The sequence below is a fragment of the Oryctolagus cuniculus genome, chromosome 6, assembly GCF_051225735.1.
Source record: "Oryctolagus cuniculus isolate XC-2025 breed Fujian yellow rabbit chromosome 6, ASM5122573v1, whole genome shotgun sequence".
NCBI classification, from domain to species: domain Eukaryota; kingdom Metazoa; phylum Chordata; class Mammalia; order Lagomorpha; family Leporidae; genus Oryctolagus; species Oryctolagus cuniculus.
The window spans coordinates 69,711,920-69,731,619 of record NC_142872.1 but is presented as its reverse complement, the minus strand read 5'-3'; the positions used below and the strand labels follow the sequence as shown (position 1 = coordinate 69,731,619).

General features: G+C 40.1%; 1 protein-coding gene across 6 annotated transcripts in view; it reads left to right on the top strand.

Annotated features, from left to right (window-relative positions):
- Positions 1–19,471, top strand: part of LOC149126182 (uncharacterized) — a 29,594-nt gene extending 10,123 nt beyond the window's left edge. For 2 of the 6 annotated variants that reach the window (XR_016235602.1, XR_016235601.1), the window contains exons 3-5: positions 14,364–14,482; positions 15,875–15,944; positions 18,020–19,470. Coding sequence is in view for 1 of the 6 variants with exons in the window: in XM_089335192.1 (XP_089191318.1) it covers positions 14,364–14,482; positions 15,875–15,944; positions 18,020–18,201 (371 nt within the window). In the remaining 5 variants the exon portion in view is untranslated. Of the gene's footprint in view, positions 1–8,930; positions 9,225–10,520; positions 10,587–14,363; positions 14,520–15,874; positions 15,945–18,019 lie in introns of those variants that run through there. The other 4 variants (XR_016235600.1, XR_016235599.1, XR_016235598.1 and 1 more) reach the window with 4 other exon arrangements.
- The last annotated feature ends 229 nt before the right edge of the window (positions 19,472–19,700 follow it).

Here is a 19,700-nt window from a genome sequence, read left to right as displayed (position 1 = left end):
GAGAGGGAGACACACACACACAGAGAGAGAGAGAGAGAGAGAGAGAGAGAGAGAGAGAGAGAAAGAAAGAAAGATCTTCTATCCCTTAGCTCACTTGTCAAATGGCTGCAACAACCAGAGCTGGGCCAGGCCTAAACAATGAGCCAGGAGTCTCATCTAAGGGGCCAGCAGTGGTAGGGGCCCAAGTACTTGGACCATATTCTGCTGCCTTCCCAGGTGCCTTAGCATGGAGCCAGATTGGAGTCTGGTGCCCATATGAGATGCCAGACTTGTAGGTAGTAGCTTAACCTGCTGTGCCATAATGCTGGCCTTTGTGTTTCTTTGAAATTATTTACTGTTACATTAAGGTCTTGATCCATTTTGAGTTAATTTATATATCTATATCTTGTATTCTTTTGAATGTGATTTCAGTTTGTGGGGAGCAACTGGGAGCAACTCGGACTAGACTAAGTTACTGGAATTAAGACTTATTCTATGCATCTGCTCTCCCACAATATGGCGCTGGGAGAGGAGGAAACAGCTTCTACACAGCTGCCTCCAGTTCAACCAATAAACTGTAGGACCTGCTCCTGATTGGAGGAGAGCAGCGTACTCGGCGTGTGGGTAGCAGAGTTGGGATTGGTGGAAGAGGACTATAAAGGAGGAGAGAGACAACATGCACCGGGAACATCTATCTGAAGGAACACCTGTGCAGCCCCCGAGAGAGCAGGCCGGCCGGCGGTGTGCCGCTCCCCCGCGGAAGTGGGGAAAGTGGCAGGGGGAACCGCCCTTCCACGGAGGTGGAAGGGACGGTAGCCAACCCGGGAAGAACCAGCAGCAAACCCGGGGAGGGCCGAGCAGACAAAAGAACAACGCAGGGTCCAGTGTCGTTCCTCCACGAAGAGGGGGAGTGACATCAGTTGTTTTTTTTTTTTTTTCTGATATTGAATACTCTTAGCATGTTTTTCAACAACCAGTAGGCCATAGATCTCTGGATTTAACTCTGGACTGTGAATTCTATTTCAATGAATAGACCTTTTGTTATGCCAGTACCATATTGCTTTGATTAAATTTATAGTAAACTTTATAGTAAATTTAAAACTGGTATGTGAGTTTTTCAGTTTTGTCTTTACTTTTCAAGATTGATTGGGCATTTAAGACTCTTCGAATTTATGAATTTTAGGATAACGTTTTACATTTGTGTACAAGAGGTTGTTGAGGTTTTGTTAAGGATTACACAGAGTCTGTAGAAGGCTTTGTGTGTTATTGCTGCTGTAATAATATGAAGTCCCCTCATCTATTAATATAAGGTGTTCTTCCATTTATTTTTCATTCCTTTCAGCTGTGTTTTATGGTATTCTATGTAGAAATCTTGTAGCTACTTGGATACATTTATCCCTAAGTGCTTTTTTTTGTGATACAGTAGATGGAATTTTTTCAAAAATTTGCTTGCTGAAATGTTTATTGCTATGGTATAGAAATACAGCTCATTTTTTCTGTATTTCTCTTGTATCCTGGAACTTTTCTGTATTTATTAGCTTTAGTAGTTTTGTGTGGGTTCATTTGTATCCTATTTATAAGATCATGTCATCTTCAAATAGAGATCATTTTTCTTCTTCCTTTCAAATTCAGATGCATTTATTTTTCTTGCGTAGTTCCAGTACAGTGTTTAATTGAAGTGGCAAAAGTGTTATCCTTGTCTTTTTCCTGATCTTAAGGGGACCCCTTTCAGAAAAGCAATGTGTCACGTAAAGAAATTGCCTTGTATTTAGTTGTTAAATGTTTTAATCATGAAAACATATTGAATTTTTAAAAACATTTTTCTGTATCAATAGATTACCTGTATTTTTTCTTATGTTCTCCTAATGTGGTATATTACAGTCATTGATTTTTAGGTATTGAACCACTTATGTATGCCTAGTATAGATCCCACTTGGTAGTGGTGTATAATCCTCGTAATCTTTTACTTGATTCAGTTTGCTAGTGATTTGGTGAGGTTTTTAGTATTTTCATAAAGGATATTGGTTTTATTAGGGTATGCTGACCTCAGAAGGGTTAGCTGTGTTATTGTCTTGTATTTTTAGGAGAATTTGAGAATGATTTGTGTTCATTTTTAAATAATTTTGGTTGAATACTGTAATCAATACACAATTATTATTAAGTGCTGAAACTTAACTGAAAAGTAATCGCTGTTAAATATAAGAGTGGGAATAAGAGAGGGAAGAGATGTGCAATTCGGGACATGCTCAAGCTGACTTACCTCAAACGGTAGAGTTAGAAACATACCAGGGGATGAATCTTGATGTGAATGGAAGGGGAAAGGGAATGGGAAAGGGGAGGGTTGCGAGTGGGAGGGACATTATCGGGGAGGAAGCCATTGTAATCCATAAGCTGTACTTTGGAAATTTATATTCATTAAATAAAAGTTAAAAAAATAAATAAATAACTGAATTCATCTAGTCCTGCACTTTTCTTTGTTGGCAGGCTTTCAGTTATTGAGTCAGTCACTTTACTTGTTGATGTGCTCAGATTTTTTAAATTCTTCTTGAGTCAGTTTTGGTGGTTTCTGCATTTCAGGAATTTGTCTATTTCCTCTAAGTTCCCTTATTTTTGTTGTTTATTTATTAATATTCTTTTTTAATTTTTTAAAGTTTATTTTGTTTATTTGAAAGGCAGAGATACAGAGGGAGGTAGAGGCAGACAGAGAGGTGTTTCATCTCCTGGTTCTGCAATAGGCAGAGCTGAGTCGATCAGGAGCCAGGAGCTTCCTCCAGGTCTCCCACATGTGTGCATGGGCCCAAGCATTTGGGATATCCTCCTGTGCTTTCTCAGACCATAGCAGAGGACTGGATTGGAAGCAGAGCAGCAGGGACTCAAACTGGCACCCATATGGGATGCCAGTGCTGTAGGGCAGGACTTTAACCCGCTGTGCAACAATGCTGGCCCCTAGTGTTCTCTTAAGTTTGGTAGTAATTCTCCCACTTCTTTCTGTTTTCGTAACTTAAATCTTATAACTCATTTTCTTCATCAGCTTAGTTAAAAGTTTTTAATTTCATGTTTTTCAAAGAAACAACTTTTATTATTTGTTTTGTTGATAAACTCTACTATCTATGTTATCTGTCTCTGCTGTAGTCTTCATTATTTTCTCTTTTTTGGTATTAGTTTTAGATTTAGCTTGCCTTTTTTCCCCTCTAGTTCCTTCATGTGTAAGGTTATTGATTTTGGTGTCTTTTTATCTCTTTAAGATATTTACATCTGTAAATTTTTCTGTGAACACTCTATCTCCTAGATTTTGGTATGTTATATTTTCATTTTCATGGTTTTGAAATCATTTCCTTATTTGCTTTCTAATTTATTTCTAATTTTTCTTTGACTCACTGTAATGTGTGGTTTAACCTCTCCTTATTTGTGAATTTCCCAGTTTTCCTGTCATCGATTTCTAGTTCCATTCCACTGTGATCAAAGAATATATTTTGTATGATTTCAGAATTTTAGAATATATTGAGTGGTGTTTTGTGGCATACTTGTAGTCTGTGCTAGAGAATGTTCCATGTACACCTGAGAAAAAAGTAGTCTTTGTTGGTATTATATGTTGTGTTCTTCATATGTCTGTAAAATTTAGACAGCTTGTAGGGTGTTCAACCCCTTCTATTTTCTTACTAACTTTCTGTCTGATTCTATTGAAAGGAGGATATTGAAGTCCCCATCTATTGTGGAATTGTCAGGTTTTTCCTTCAATTCTATGAGTTTTTGTTTAATATATTCCAAGCCTGTGTTAATAGAATTATGTTTATTTTAAATTATTCTATCTTCTTGGCAGATACTTTTAAAAAAATATTTATTTATTTACTTCTTTGAAAGGCAGCTACAGGGGAAAGGGAGAGAGAGAATGAAAATGATTCTTTTCCATCTTCTGGTTCACTTCTCAAGTAGCCGAAATGACCAGGGCAGGGCCATGCAGAAGCCAGGAGCCAGGAACTCCATCTTGGTCTCCTACATGGGTGAAAAGGGCCCTAGTCCTTGGGCCTTCCTCCATTGCCTTCATAGGCACATTAGCAGCAAGCTAATCTGGGACTCAAACTGGCTCTCTGATCTGGGATGTGGATGTTGCAGGCAGAAGCTTAAGCCACTGCAACATAATGCCATTTTTAAAAGACATTTATTTATTTATTTATTTGAAAGGCAGAGTTACAGAGAAGCAGAGGCAGAGAGAAAGAGAGAGCAGTCTTTGATCCTCTGGTTCACTCCCCAGATGGCCACAACAGCCGGAACTAGGCCAATCCAAAGCCAGGAGCCAGGAGGTTCCTCTGGTTCTCCCACACAGGTGCAGGGGCCCAAGGACTTAGGCCATCGTTCCACTGCTTTCTCAGGCCATAGCAGAGAGCTATGTATGGGATGCCAGCACTGTAGGCGTTGGCTTAACTCCCTATACCACAGTGCCTGCTCTAGTGCCCCCCCCTTTAATTATAATTTGCCCTTTCTTGTCTCACATAACAGTGGTTATTTTCAGGTTGGTTTTATGTAATACTGATGTAACCACCCCTGATCTCTCTTGGTTGCTATTTGCATGGATTATCTTTTCCATCCTTTCACTTTTAATTTTTTTGTTTTTTGGACTTAAAGTGACTATTATAGACAGAATATATTTGATTCATGCTCTTTTAATACACTCTGGCATCTCTGCCTTTTGAATGGAGAGTTTAATGCATTTATATTTAATTACTGATTATGATATTTTGTTTTCTGTATATTTATACCTTTTTCCCCTAATTTCTCCATTACTTCCTTTTTGTGTGAAATTTTATTCTCTAGTGTGCTGTTTTAATTCCTTGTTTCTTTTTCATTTTCTCTTTTAGTTTTTTTTCTCTTAGCTGTTTCCCTGGATTTTACAATTTATAATAACATAGTCTGAATGAATACCAACTTAACTGATGTAACATATAAAAATTCTGACCTTGTAGAGCTCCAGATCTTTAGTTCTTATATTTTCACCTTTATGCATCATGAACCCGTTATCACAGAGATGTAATTGTTGTTTTATGAGTTTCCTTTTAAATAACATGAGGAAGAAGGACTTATAAACTGATAATTGCAATATTGCTGGCTTTTATATTTACATTCATATACTTGCCATTCTTTTTTATGCGTATGGCTTTATGTTATCTAATTGCTATTCATTTCATCCTGATAAAGTTCCTTTAGCATTTCTTGTAGGATATTTGTACTACTTATGGACCTGGTCAGCTTTTGTTTATCCAGGCATATCTTAACTTCTGTTTTATTCCTTCAGAATAGTTTTATTCAATATAGAATTCATGGTGGACCTTTTCCCTCCAAGCACTTTACATGCAAGCATGTTATCCCACTGCTTACTGGCCTCCATAGTTTCTGATCAGAAACCTGTTGTCAGTCTTTAATGAGTATCCCTTTTATGTGACAAGTCACTTCTCTCTTGCTCCTTTCAAGATTCTGTCTTGGGAAGTATTTCTTAGTGTGGATCTTTTTGTGTTTTATTTTGGTTAGTTTTTATTGAGCTTTTTGCATATGTATATTAATTTCTTTTATCAGAATTGTCAGCCATTTCTTCATATATTCTCTCTTCCTGCTCCTTCTCTCTTTTTGAGCTAACACTTTTGTTATGTTGGTGTACTTAGTGTTTTGTGGGTCTCAAGTTCTGTTTATTTCTCTTCACTCCTTTTCCTGTCTGCTTCCTTAGGAGAGATAACCTCAGTTAAATCTGTCTCTAAATTCACTGATTCTTCTTTCTTCAAATCTGCTGTCAAATCTGTCAGTGAATTTTCCTCTAGAATTTACATGTGGCTCATTTTTTTTAATTTCTCTCTTTATTGATTGTTTATTTTGCAAATTGCTATTCCCGCTTCCTAGTTTTTAGTTCTTTGTGGTTTTCTTTAATTCTTTGAATATATTTAATATTATTTATTTAATATCTTTGTAAAGATTGATATCTGGATTTTTTCCTTTATATAGGCTGTATTATCCTATTTCTTTGCATGTCTTCAAAAATTATATTGAGAACTGGATTTGGATATTACAGTGTGACAACTCTGGAAATTATATTCTCCATTTCCATGAGGTTTGCTATTGCTGTTTGTAGTGTGATATTTTAGTGAGCTTCCTGAACTATATTTTGAAATCTGCATTTTCTATATTGCCACTGACATCTTTAACTTTTAGTGGTCCTTTAACTTAGTGGTTAATTAGTGTGATGATAGAATTTCTTGAAATGCCTGAAGACAGAAAAAAAGAGAGTGGAGGGGAGGGAAGGAAAGAAGAAAGGAAGAAAAGAAAGAAAAAAAGCAAATACAGAAAGGTAGAGGGAAAAATCTGAGGGAAAAAATACCTTCCCCATTTGCAGATTGGCTCTGTGTGCAGGTGTGTTTTTCATACGCAGCCAAGATGTTTGTAACTATGTCTTAACTTTGACTTCTTGCTTGCATGGATCCTTAATGTCAGCCAGAGTTGAGTGCTTCAGATATTCTTAAGTCTTCATGAGTTTTCTAGGTCATTCCTTTGGCCTTTTGATGCCTTTGTATATAAAGGAACTTTTATAAGCTTTTGTTTACCTCATATCTCCTTTCCCAGTTTGTTCCTTTTATTGTATTTCATTCTGTGTATCTCGTCCTGACTGTTGTCCATTGCTCTAGGCTGCTGTGACCCATACTTGCTCTTAAAGATGTGTTGAGTAAATGCTGTGTAAGAATTGTCCCAGCTCTGGGATGGCTCAAGTTTTCTGAAAAAAAAAAAAAAGTCAGACTCATGCTACAGTTCTTCAGGGAGTTACAAGATAGGTCTAAACGGAACAGCTCTTTGAGAATGAAGCACATGTTGATTCCCCCTGGAAGTAGCAACCTGCACCAGTGTGGGGAGCAACTCGGACTAGACTGTTACTGGAATTAAGACTTATTCTATGCATCTGCTCTCCCACAATATGGCGCTGGGAGAGGAGGAAACAGCTTCTACACAGCTGCCTCTTGCCAACTTGACAAGCTGCAGGAGCTGCTCCTGATTGGAGGAGAGCAGCGTACTCGGCGTGTGGGTAGCAGAGTTGGGATTGGTGGAAGAGGACTATAAAGGAGGAGAGAGACAACATGCACCAGGAACATCTAAGAGGAACACCTGAGCAGCCCCCGAGAGAGCCGGCCGGCCGGCGGTGTGCCGCTCCCCTGCGGAAGTGGGGAAAGTGGCAGGGGGAACCGCCCTTCCACGGAGGTGGAAGGGACGGTAGCCAACCCAGGAAGAACCAGCAGCAAACCCGGGGAGGGCCGAGCAGACAAAAGAACAACGCAGTGTCCTGTGTCGTTCCTCCACGAAGAGGGGGAGCGACATAATGGTGCCGTGACTTGGATAGGAAACCTAGGAGGGAAAAAGTGGGAAAATACCGGAGAGAGAGACTAGCAAAGAGCCTAGGGAAAAGCCAGACGGAAAAGGTGCCGGAAGAAGCTATCGAAAGCCTAGGCATAGACTCGGATATGGACTGTGGGAAAGAAGTTAGGATTGAAAGCTAGGATTGAAAGTGAAAGTGAAAGCAAGAAGAAATTTAGAGTCGGATACGGACTATGGCGGGGAAGCTAGGAGATTGAAAGCGAAAGTGAAACCTAGAAGAAACTTAGACTCGGATGCGGACTGTGGGGAGAAGCCAGGAGAAATGAGACGGGAATATTGTTGGAAGAAAAGTTAGGAAACATACCGGGTAGAGAAAAATGTTAGGGAGGATGAAGCCACGGGGGCAGGCTGAGGCGGAGACGTAAGCTAGCTTGGGATTCGTCAATTCAGCCCGGGGAGCAAAAGGCGAAAAGCTAAAACGAGAGGCAGAGACACGTAAGCCAGGTTGGAATCCGTCAGATTAGCCCGGGGAGCAAAAGACGGGAAGCCAAACCGAAGGGCGCAGACGTGAGCTAGGTTGAATTTGCCAGGTTAGCCCAGGGAACTTAGACTGAATACCGGTGGCGGAAACGTGAGCTAGGCTGTGTGATTCGCGGAAGCCGCCGTGTGCAGAGAGCGCGCGGGGCGCAAGTAGATAGGGAACGCGGGGCTAGCGCAGAGGCCGTGGTGTGGGCGTGAAGGGCGCAGAGACCGCAGAGCGCACGTGAAGCCGGGAAGCCGCGCAGAGCCGGGAAGCAGCTGCGGGGCGAGGCGCTGAGAAGCAGCCTCGGGGCGGGCGCCGGGAAGCCGCAGGGATAAGAGAAACAGAAGTTTAGAAGTAAAATGAGAGAAATAGGAATGCTGGCAGATAGAAGTAAAATAGGAGAAACAGGAATGCCCGGAGATAGAGAAACAGAGAAAAATAAGGCCTCCCCACAACATGGCAATGAGAGGGCTTGGATTCGGTCTGCCTGATTAGTGAGGCGATAAGCACCAGCAGGCAGTTCGACCAGAGTATGAGCTGCAGGTCACCGAAGATAGGCACGAATCAACATCAATAAGTCTCCCCACAATACGGCAACGAGAAGGCTCGGATTCGGTTTGCCTGATTGGTAGGGCTTGTAAGCACCTGTAGGCAGTTCTAGCAGAGTAGAGCATGCGCTGCAGGGCACCGAACACAGGCAGGCATCAGCGCCTAAAAACCTTCTCACAACATGGCGAAGAGAGGACCCGGATTCGGTTTCCCTGACTGGTAGGGCTTGTAAGCACCTGTGGACAACTCTAGCAAGCAGATCAGAGTGTGTGCCACGGGCCACCGAAGACAGGCGCGTATCAACGCCAAAAATAAAAAGAAAGGGGGATCTGTGGGGAGCAACTCGGACTAGACTGTTACTGGAATTAAGACTTACTCTATGCATCTGCTCTCCTACAATATGGCGCTGGGAGAGGAGGAAACAGCTTCTACCCAGCTGCCTCTCGCCAACTTGACAAGCTGCAGGAGCTGCTCCTGATTGGAGGAGAGCAGCGTACTCGGCGTGTGGGTAGCAGAGTTGGGATTGGTGGAAGAGGACTATAAAGGAGGAGAGAGACAACATGCACCAGGAACATCTAAGAGGAACACCTGTGCAGCCCCCGAGAGAGCCGGCCGGCCGGCGGTGTGCCGCTCCCCTGTGGAAGTGGGGAAAGTTGCAGGGGGAACCGCCCTTCCACGGAGGTGGAAGGGATGGTAGCCAACCCGGGAAGAACCAGCAGCAAACCCGGGGAGGGCCGAGCAGACAAAAGAACAACGCAGGGTCCAGTGTCATTCCTCCACGAAGAGTGGGAGCGACACACCAGAAGTGTGAACTGCTATCCTCATGTAGGTGGGTAGTTTAAAACAGCACACACAGTGTTTTCTGAATGCAATGTAGCAGGTGTTTCCTTCACTAGACTCCCTTGCATTGCTGGAAGTTCTTGACTGAATTTTAGACTTTCCCCCATTTTGAAGTGAGTATGTGATTCTTGCCCTATTCAAATCACAGGGTTACAGTGAGACTTTATTGAGAGAAAGTGATTTTTAGAATTACATTTTCATGTTGTATATACTGCCTATGTATCCTCCCATTGATTTCTCTTATTACTCTTGTACCTTTTTTGTGTATTTATGTGTATGTGTGTTGACATCCAGTAGTTGTGTTGATTTATTGTGGGCAGGGCTTATCTTGTATCTTCTTGTTTCCTGTGTCTAAGCTATTGCAAGTTCTAGTTTGCTGAAATTATTTTTTAATAATAAGAATGCATGGATTTCAAAAATTTTTGCCTCAAGGTAAACTTATGTTTCAATTCCATCATCAATGAACTCTTTTTATTAATACAAAGAGAACAGATTTCTCCTATTTCATCAGTACAGTTCTAAGATAACTGTACTTCTCTCCCTCCCTCTCCTTCCCAGTATCTCTCCTTCCCTCCCATCTTTTCATTAATTTTTGTGAAAATGTGATTTCAACCATATGAATAATAACACTCTTGATTCACCACTAACCATAATATTCAGCAATTAAAAAGTAGGAAGACAGGGCTAGCATTGTGGCATCATTGGTTGAGTTGACACCTGCAACGCTGGGATCCCATATGCTCCACTTCTGATCCAATTCTCTGCTAATGCGCCTGGGAAAGCAGTAAAGGGTGGCCCAAGTCCCTTGGCTTCTTCACCCATATGGGAGACAATGATGAAGTTCCTGGTTCCTGGTTGCAGTCTGGACCAGCCCCCAGCCATTGCAGCCATTTGGGGAATAAACCAGTGGATGGAATAGATGGAAGATTTCACCTGTTCCTCCCCCAACCCCTGTAATTCTTCTTTTTAAATAGATATTTATAAATAATAAATGGAAAATAAGAAGTAGGAAGACCACAGTTCCATAGGAGTGTAAACAAGAGCTAAAAGCAACAATAATGTCACAAGATATCTGCTTTGTTCTTGTATGTATATTTTTTGTATTCTATATTAACTGCCATATCAAAGTAAATATGATATTTGTCTTTTTGAGACTGCTTATTTCATTTAGCATAATGGTATCCAGTTGCATCTATTTTGTTGCAAAAGACAGGATTTCATTCTTTTTTATGGCCAAGTGTGTATATATACCATATTGTGTATATACCATGTTTTCTTTATCCAGGCATCAGTTGATGGACATCTGCGTTGATTCTATATGTTAGCTATTGTGAATTCAGCTGCAATAAAGGTAGGGGTACAGATAACTCTTTCATATGCTGATATCACTTTGTTTGGGTAAATCTCAAATTGGGATAGCTGGGTCATTTGTAGATCAGTTGTCAGATTTCTGAGGCATCTCCATGTCTTCCATTTTGAAATAGCTGACTAGGGGCCGGTGCTGTGGCGTAGTGGGTAAAGCCACTGCCTGCAGTGCCAGCATCCCATATGATCACTGGTTCGAGTCCCAGCTGCTCCACTTCCTATCCAGCTCTCTGCTATGGCCTGGGAAAGCAGTAGAAGATGGCCAAGTCCTGGGGCCCCTGCACCTCTGGGAGACCCAGAAGAAGCTCCTGGCTCCTGGCTCCTGGCTTCGGATTGGCACAGCTCTGGCCATTGTGGCCAATTAGGGAGTGAACCAGAGGATCGAAGTCCTCTCTCTCTCTCTCTCTCTCTCTTCTTTTCTCTCTACATCTCTTTCTCTCTGTGTGTAACTCTGACTTTCAAGTAAAAATAAATAAATCTTAAAAATAGCTAACTAGTAAAAAAAGTACTGAAATTCCATTGGCTTTTAGTATGAGAGCAGGTGCCTTTTGTTGTATGGATTAAGAACTTCTGTGCCTTATGGAGCCTCATTAGTGATGAGCACCTGTTAGACTTGCATGTTTGTTGTGATACTTTTCCACAGTGTTTCCTAACAACATCAATCCATTAATGGCAGTTTTCTGATAGATTGAACTAAAAGTACATGGAAAGGGGTGTCTTTCTCATTTGTGTAAAATTGTAGCCACATTAAGGATAAGGTCCTTGGGTTTAGACCAACCTGGGTTTGGATCTTATGGTAGTCATTTATAGATATATGGCATTACATGGTCTCTTCTTAATTTGTCTACAAATTGGGATTAATCGTACTCATTACATTATAATGTAATGTATAGGACCTGGATGAGATAATGTGTATGATATGTTTGTTAACAGTGTCTGGCACCTTCCAAGTGCCCAGTGAATAATACGAATCATCATGATTACTTTCTTTGGAGCTGGTTACACTTTAGCAGCATGTGATACCGACATATGTTTCAAATGACTTGTAATTAGATGAAAGATTTAATTGAAAGACCAGCTTAGCATCATTTTTTAACTGATTGCTGTGAAGTTAAGGACTGCTGTGTTTCTTCACACTTCCCTCCTCTGAGGTTAGCAGTGAACCCCTAGCATAGATTTGGTCAGATAACTTAGAGGAAGTGAGAACAAATATTTGAATCTGTGACCTTTGAAGGGATTTTGATGATGTGCTTGCTAGTGTGATCTTTGTATGGATTAAGTCATAGACTCAGTTCATAGGTTGCTGTGCATCAACTATTTAACAGTGGGGAATCAGGAATGGGAAAGAACCAAGAAGAATTAATTGTTCAGGTTTTTTTTTAATTATTTATTTGAAAAGCAGAGCAACAGAGAGAGAAGGAGAGACAGAGACAGAGAAAGAGGTCTTTCACCTGCTGATTCACTCCCCAAATGGCCACAACACCTAGGGTCGGGCCAGACTGAAGCCAGGAGTCAGGAACTCCATCCAGGTCTCATGTGGGTGGCAGGTTCAACAACTTGGGCCGTTTTCCGCTGCCTTCCTGGTTGCTTTAGCAGGAAGTTAGATCAGAATTGGAGCAGCTAGGACTTAAACCAGCCCTCTGATACAGGATGCTGACATTGCAAGCAGCAGCTTAACCTGCTGCACCATAACACTGGCCCCCATTGTTCACTTTTGAGTGGAAAATGATTAATAAAACTGGATGGTGATTGTGATGTATTAGCAGTTTCCATTTATTTTTGACTTTTAAAACCCTAGATTGAGTGAGAATGGGGTTTGCAGGGTGATTGTAGCAAGCTTGGTATGGGCAGTTTTTGTACCATAGGGATTTTTCATTTCATGGAGAAAAAAGCGTCCAACTAATGGCATCCTGATCTGGAGGGCAGGTACAGCGGAAAATATTTCTGCTACTTTTCCTTTCAAGTGATGAAAATAAAACAGATCACCAAATTTCTGACATTGTTACATTAAAAAGTTCCAGATTGTTGAGAAGAGTGAAAATGGAGAGCGAAGTTAACAGATGCAGGATCCTAGTGTCAAAATCTTTTAGTTGAGCTGTATTGAAGTAGTCCGGGTTGTTTGAACATTGCCTAGGTATTTGATGGTCCCAAAATTAGGTAATTATCCTATTTTAAATCCAAGCAGAATTGCGTATTTCAGGATTTACTACTTAGGATATAATAATCTTCATTTTGAAATTATATGAAAGTTATATAAACTATGACAGCTGTTTCCTTATTTTCTCTGAGAGCAAAAGAACAACTTTAAATATATTTAAGCTGTTAGACCCTTCAGAGTTTTTCAACTGAACATTTTGAAGCATTGGAATGGTTATGCCCTTTCCTGAAACTCTTCCCTGAGAGTAAAAGGTAGCATAGAGATAGCATAGATGTGGGCCTATATATAGTTAGAGTAATTATTTATGTTGCCTCTAACTTTATTCCACAAATGCTAAAATTACTTACGTATGAATGAGGAAACCAGGAAGTTCTGGAAGCTAGAACTTCTAGAATTTTTCACATGTAGAACATAGGTTATACATGAAATTCTGATTTCAGAAGGAAGAAGACAATAGAGGAAAGCAACATTTTACAAGATAACAGGGGTGGTGTTATTGAAAGTTAATTTGTGTCTTATTTCCAAATGAATGGTTCAAAAAAAGCCACTAAGGCCTATGGTAGTACAGAAAGTATCCCAGAGGAGGGATTTCTGAGGGATACATCATAGTGAGATTGAGGGAAGTTGAAATGACAGCCTGGGCAGAAAGCCAGATGTGGGCTAAGGAAAATGTTTTTGAACTGTAGTGTTTAGTATTTGTTCTGTCCCATTGTTATGGTTTTCTCCTTCAGGATCTGGGACTCAGTTCTCCCACGTGGATGGCACAAGACCCCACTACTTGAGCCATAATCTGTGCATTATCAAAAAGCTGGTGTTGGAATTGGAGCCAAGGGTGGGACACGGGCACTCTGGTCCGATATGGGATGGTTTTCCCAACTGGTTGTTTAACCTCTGTACCAAATGCCCATTCCCTGTATTTATTTTAATGTCATCTTTCCCTGAATTTGAGAAGGATAACAGACGTAGGGTAGCTTGTATACCTTATTGTTGCTGTTTTTTTCCCTTGCTATTTGCAAAAACATGGCCACTTGTTTATATGTAGATAGTCCCTGGCTCTGCTCAGTCACACTGCTCCAACAGGACCTTTTCTTTATTTCTGTTGTCCGTGTATTCCTGAGTGGATTCTACTCCCAACACTTTCTCCTCAGCATGGGACCCTGACCAGTTTAAAGTATCCCATGCTGCCCCTGGCCTGTCTTGTCCCCTTAGGATGGTACTGTCACCTGGTGCAGGTGCAGTTCTCAGGCTGAGGTCTGCTCTGCTTCCCTGTGAGCCCTGGATGGCTAGGATCTCAGGGCCAGCTTCCCCCACTGGCTTCCCTCAGCTTCCTTCCTTGCAGATCCTGTTATTGTGTGAAACTTCACAGGGTTGATAGTTTGTACTCACCTGCTTGATTTTGGAGTTTATTGACTACTTGCAGGTGCTGTCTACATGCTTTTGGTTTTATTGATCCAGGTGCTCTATCTTTATGTGAAGATTCAGAGAGTTACAAAAATGGTGCCCTTGCTGCTGTTACTGGATTTCCAAATTGTCTGCTGTCATTTTCACATCTATTTAATGAAATTGACTTAGTTTTTTTTTTCTTCCTCTTAAAAATCACCTCAGAGAAAGAAGAATCGGGGTATAGAGTATCCATCCTTCCCAGGAGACGGGCCACTGCCGTGCAGAGAAGCGGGAATCAGGACTGGAGGAGCAGCTGTCTCCCTCTTGGAATCATGGCGCAGGTGTGGAGAAGGATTTCAGGATACTTCTGGAACTCCAGTAAAGTAGCTATTGAAATAATATCCCTTAAATACTGAAAAAGAAATCCTGGATTCCTGCACATTTAGGCCATTGCAATTACATTTCTTTGGAATTCCCTTCTTTATTTTCTTTCAGTGACACTGTAATTCATGCATAATTCGCTCCCCTCATTCCTTGAGTTCCTTTAACAATTGTGGCAGGTCAGTATTACTACTTTATGTCATGCAGAACCTTTCTGCTTATTTGTAACTGAGATTACATTCTGATAATGTTCTCAGAAGTTGAAGCCATTTTGTGTACACTAGTCTTCACAAGAACAATATTGATGAAATGACCAGATTATTCTGTTTTTTTTTTTTCAAATTTATTTATTTATTTGGAAGGCAGAGTTACAGAGAGGAAGAGGCAGAAAGAGAGAGTTCTGTCATCCATTGGTACACTCCCCAAATGGCTGGAGCTGGGCCATTCCAAAGCTAGGAGCCTAGAACTTCTTCCAGGTCTTCCATGTGGGTGCAAGGGCCCAAGGACTTGAGCCATCCTCTATTGTACTCCTAGGCACATTAGCAGGGAGCTAATTTCGAAGTGGAGCAGCCGGAACTTGAACCCAAACGCATATATGATGCTAGCAATGTAGGCGGTGGCTTTTACCTGCTACATCATAGTGCTGGACCTGGAATATTCTTCATTTTTTTTTTTGTAAATTTAATTACGGTATACAAACTTCATTCATTTCACATATAGAAAGCTAGGAACATAGTGATTCTTCCCACCCTACCCTCCCTCCTGCTTGCACTCCCATCATTCTTCTTCCTTTCTCTTATATTCCCATTCTTAATTTTTACAAAGAAATCTGTTTTCAGTTTCTTTAATATTCATAAAATTAACCCTACAGTAAGTAAAGAGCTCAACAAATATTATAAGGGGCAAAAAAAGGCCAAAAAAAAAAAACCTGTTTCTCAGCCATACAAAGGCCTGTAAACAAGGATATACACAATATTTTTAGTAGCGATCTACTGTTAATTTTCATCTATGTGGCAATGTACAGTCCTCGAGAATTTCTGTCATAAACTCTCAAGATAATTTGGGTACAGTAATTAAGACCTTCTAGGTAGTTAGTGTTGTATAAATGAAGTTATTAACATTAATATTAACGTGAAATTTTTCTATCAGTCTACTCTCTTTAGATTCTTGAAAATATAAAAATTTTATAAGTATATAAGGAGTATGTGCCTTAATAATCCTTAAATTGGTGCATATAAGTATAGGAAAACAAGAATGTGTTAAAGGAGTGTGTAATTTAAGATTTGGATTATTATAAAAATAAATTTTTTGCTCTTGTCACATAAATTCCATCATTCTTATTTTGCCTGCAGTCATTGTTGACAGCTGAAAAGAAGACCATTACAGAAAAGTATCCTGAATTATCCCCTAGACCCAAGGAAGGTAATATCACTTTGATGATTTCTTGACACAGAAGGTACAGACTCATAGCCATTTATGGTTGTTTTCCTTTCTTTTAAAAATTACTAACAAGGTTAAAATAATTACAACAGTGTAAAAGGATATTTTTGAGACCTCTTACCTCTGTCTTTGTCACCATATGCCCCATTTTTCCTGTCCTTATGGATAAAAGCTTTTTCTGTGTGTCCTTCACTTTTATCCCAGAGCCCAGACTCATTACCCCAGGGTTTAAAAGGAGATATGGCTTGGGAAATGTAAGCTTATGAACTGTGTTACATAAGAACCATACTGATTCAGGTTATGAAGTTTTTGGTGAATTCGTTAGGGAAGGCTTTCCAGCTACAAATGGTAGGAAACTCTTGTTTCCCCCTAGTGTCTGAATAAATGAGGTTGAATGTATCTCCTGCAAGAAGACTGGCAGAAGGCAGTCTTTTTTCCACGTTGTACAGTCATAATGTGTGCTTGGTCTTCATGGCTGTGAGGTGATAGCTAAATTCTCCAGGCTGAATCCCTGGTAGGAGTATAGGTGCTTAAGATTTTATCCAAGTGAGCATTGTGTTTCCTTTGGAAAAGAATGCCTCTCGAACCTGTTACATAGGGTCACTTCCAGTAAAGACAGGGAGTGAAATTAGAAATTTTTTTGTTTTTTTTTATTTAATAAATATTAATTTCCAAAGTACAGTTTATGGATTACAATGACTTTCCACTCTGGAAATTAGAAATTTTTATAGATATGTTGTTACCCAGATGAAATTGGTATTTATTAGTAATAAACAAGAGAGAGAGTGGATATCAGGTAGGCTGCTAGTTCTGCTGCTATGGGCAAGTGAGAACAGTGGGAACTTGAACTTCAGGGGTCCTGGTGTGTCCTGAGTATAATCTTGGGAAAACAAACTAGATACCCTGAGCTTCAATTTCTGTGACACAGAAATGGGTGTAGTTGTGTGTGCCTCATTGTGTTATTAAAGTAAGTGAGTTCAACAGAAAAATATAAAATACCTTGTTCAAATGTGTACTCGTAAGTACTAAATTGATGGCAGCAGCTTTAAGTCTGATGGTATTGAGAGCTAAATTAGAGCTTGCCTTGTGCAGAGTGGCATAACTTTCTGTGACTAAGAGATCAAATATCCTAATTGTATTATTATTTCACTAATATTTAAGGAGATATCCTATGCCAATAAAGATATATATTTTTCTAAAATGTTTCTTTCAGTGCATAAAACACTATATTACAAAATATTGCAGGCTTTTACTTTTCTTCTTATTGGTGCCAAATGCTATGATATTCAAAGATCAATTTATTTTTGATTTGTGAATCTTCATAACATATGGAGAAAGCAGCATTTTTCTGTATATATGTATGACTTTGCCTGTTTTTTTGAGATTTAAAGTAAGTAAAGTTGCTTTGAGAGAGAAAGAAATACTAAATAAGTTGCTACCTGTGTTTAATTACTGAAGGATATTTTGGTCTAATTTTCCTGTGCCAGTGCATATTCACACCACTGTGCTGTTCTTCCTATGCTATAGAAGGACCCTTATGTCCTGGCAGGCTGAAAGGGCTGTGTGATTGTGCAATTTATTTGTTTAGCAAGGTTGGGGAACAGCCTAGGAAATCATTTGGTCTGGCTCTGCCAAGGCAACTGTAGGTGGGAATTAAAATTCAATAAATGTATAGCAAACTAATTTAAGGTGATGATTTTGTATGGCCCATGAATGATGTTATAAGCAGCTAAATGGCCCTTGGCAGTAAAAATGTTCCCCACCCCTGGTTTATAGCATACACAGTTTGTTATGGCAAGAAATTATTGTTGCTAATAATTTAATTAAGGCTTAGAAATAGAGATTGAAAGGAAAGGGATTCATGGCATTTTCTATAAGAGGCTCATTTTGAAAATAGTCACTCCTTGAGTATTAGTTAAAGACAGCCTAAATACCAGAATTCCAAGATTCTGTATCACATGTAGGGTGAGCAAGTAATGTTTTCATTGGAACATACTTGTAAATTGTGTGTGATGTCAGAGACAGGTCTCCATGTCTCTGTTTTCTCATCTGCACAGCACTGGAACAGAGACCACAGAAGAAGGAAGGAAGGAGAGGAGATAGAAGGGAAGAGAGTAAGAAAAGCCAGCACATGAATGCTGGCAGAGGATCTTGCCTGACGGCTCAAGGAAGAAGGAAGAAGATAAACACTTGGGCTAATGAAGAGTCTGGACCCTTTATAGAGAGGGATTTTCTTTAAAAGGCAGAGCATCAAACAACAACAAAAGAGGGTATTTACCAGGAAAAGTGAAGATAGGAAAAATAGAAAAATAAAAGGAATTCTTATTTAATTTTTTTCCCTAAAATTCCTTGTGTGTTATTTTCAGAAATCTTTGTGTGTTGAGGTCAGAACTTCCTGCCATTTGAAGACATTATTATGTTGTTACTGTTGCTTATTGACCTGCTTTTCTCCCCCATGAACCATTGGGGGAGAACTATGATTGCTTGCTTCTCTGTTGCTCTTCATTGTGTGTTGGGCAGAAGAGTTTCCACTGGTTGGGCGTTGGGGTAGTGATGTTCCATAGACCCAGTGGCTTAATTAACAGAAACCTACATCTCACAGTTCCATAGACCAAAGTGGAGTCCAAAGTGGAGGTTTGGTAGAATCTATTTTGGGCCTCCTTCCTTGACTTGTGGTCATCTTCTCCTGTGTCTTTTCACATTATTCTCCCTCTGTGCATGTCTGTTTGTTTCTAAATTTCCCATCCTTTTAAGGTGGGTTAGGGCCCAACCTGATGGTCTCACTAACAATTACCTCTAATGAGATCCCATCTCCAAATGAGGGCACAGTCTGAGGCACAGAATGCTAGAACCTCAGTGAATGAATTAGAGGGAATACATTTCAGCCTATGTGCTAGCACAATGGCTGGTACTCAGTGGGCAGGCAGAAATGTTTATAAATGTGTTATAACTGTGGTCATAATCCAGCCAAATGTCCTTCCTAGGATTCCACTGGAATTGGCCTTGCTTTCAAGGGCACACAAGTCCTTTTCAGACAGCAGAATGAGTTACTGACTAATAAATTGTTGGAATGGTGTTAACTATTTGAGTTATACAATTAAGTGCTTGTAATTTATGGGTTTATAAGTCTAGAGTCTTGGTCTGTGAAAATTTGAATGCACAGCTATTATAAATCTGATCTCGTTTAGTCGATGGTGTAGAAGTACAGTGAGTTACATATTTTCTTAGAGTTTCACACTGAACCAGTGGCGAAAGAGGCAGCAGGTCTTGAGCCACCTTAGGGGCTTTGCATAATGGTTAAGAAAATGGACTCAAAGGTACATCACACCACAGCTGCTGGTTCAATGAAGGAAGCATTGCAGTTGAGAACTGCTCTCTAACTCATGTACTCATGTCTCACAGTCTTGAAGCCATGACAGTAAAGGATGTTAAGCTAAATAAAAAGAGCAAAACTATAGCCAAAATTATGCAACACACACACACACACACACACAAGCACCCACCCTGTTTAAAACTCTGAAAAACTGAAGAAAATATTTGTAATTCATAATATGCACAAAAGCTGATTTTTCTAATAAAGAATCAGTAGAAATCAGTAAGGAGGTGCCAACATGTGTCAGACATGGAAGAACTGCTGGCTGCGATGCTGGCATCCCAAGAATGTTGGTTAGAGTCCCACTTGAGCCACTTCCTATCTGGCTCCCTGCTAATATGCCTGGAAAAGCAGCAGAAGACTAC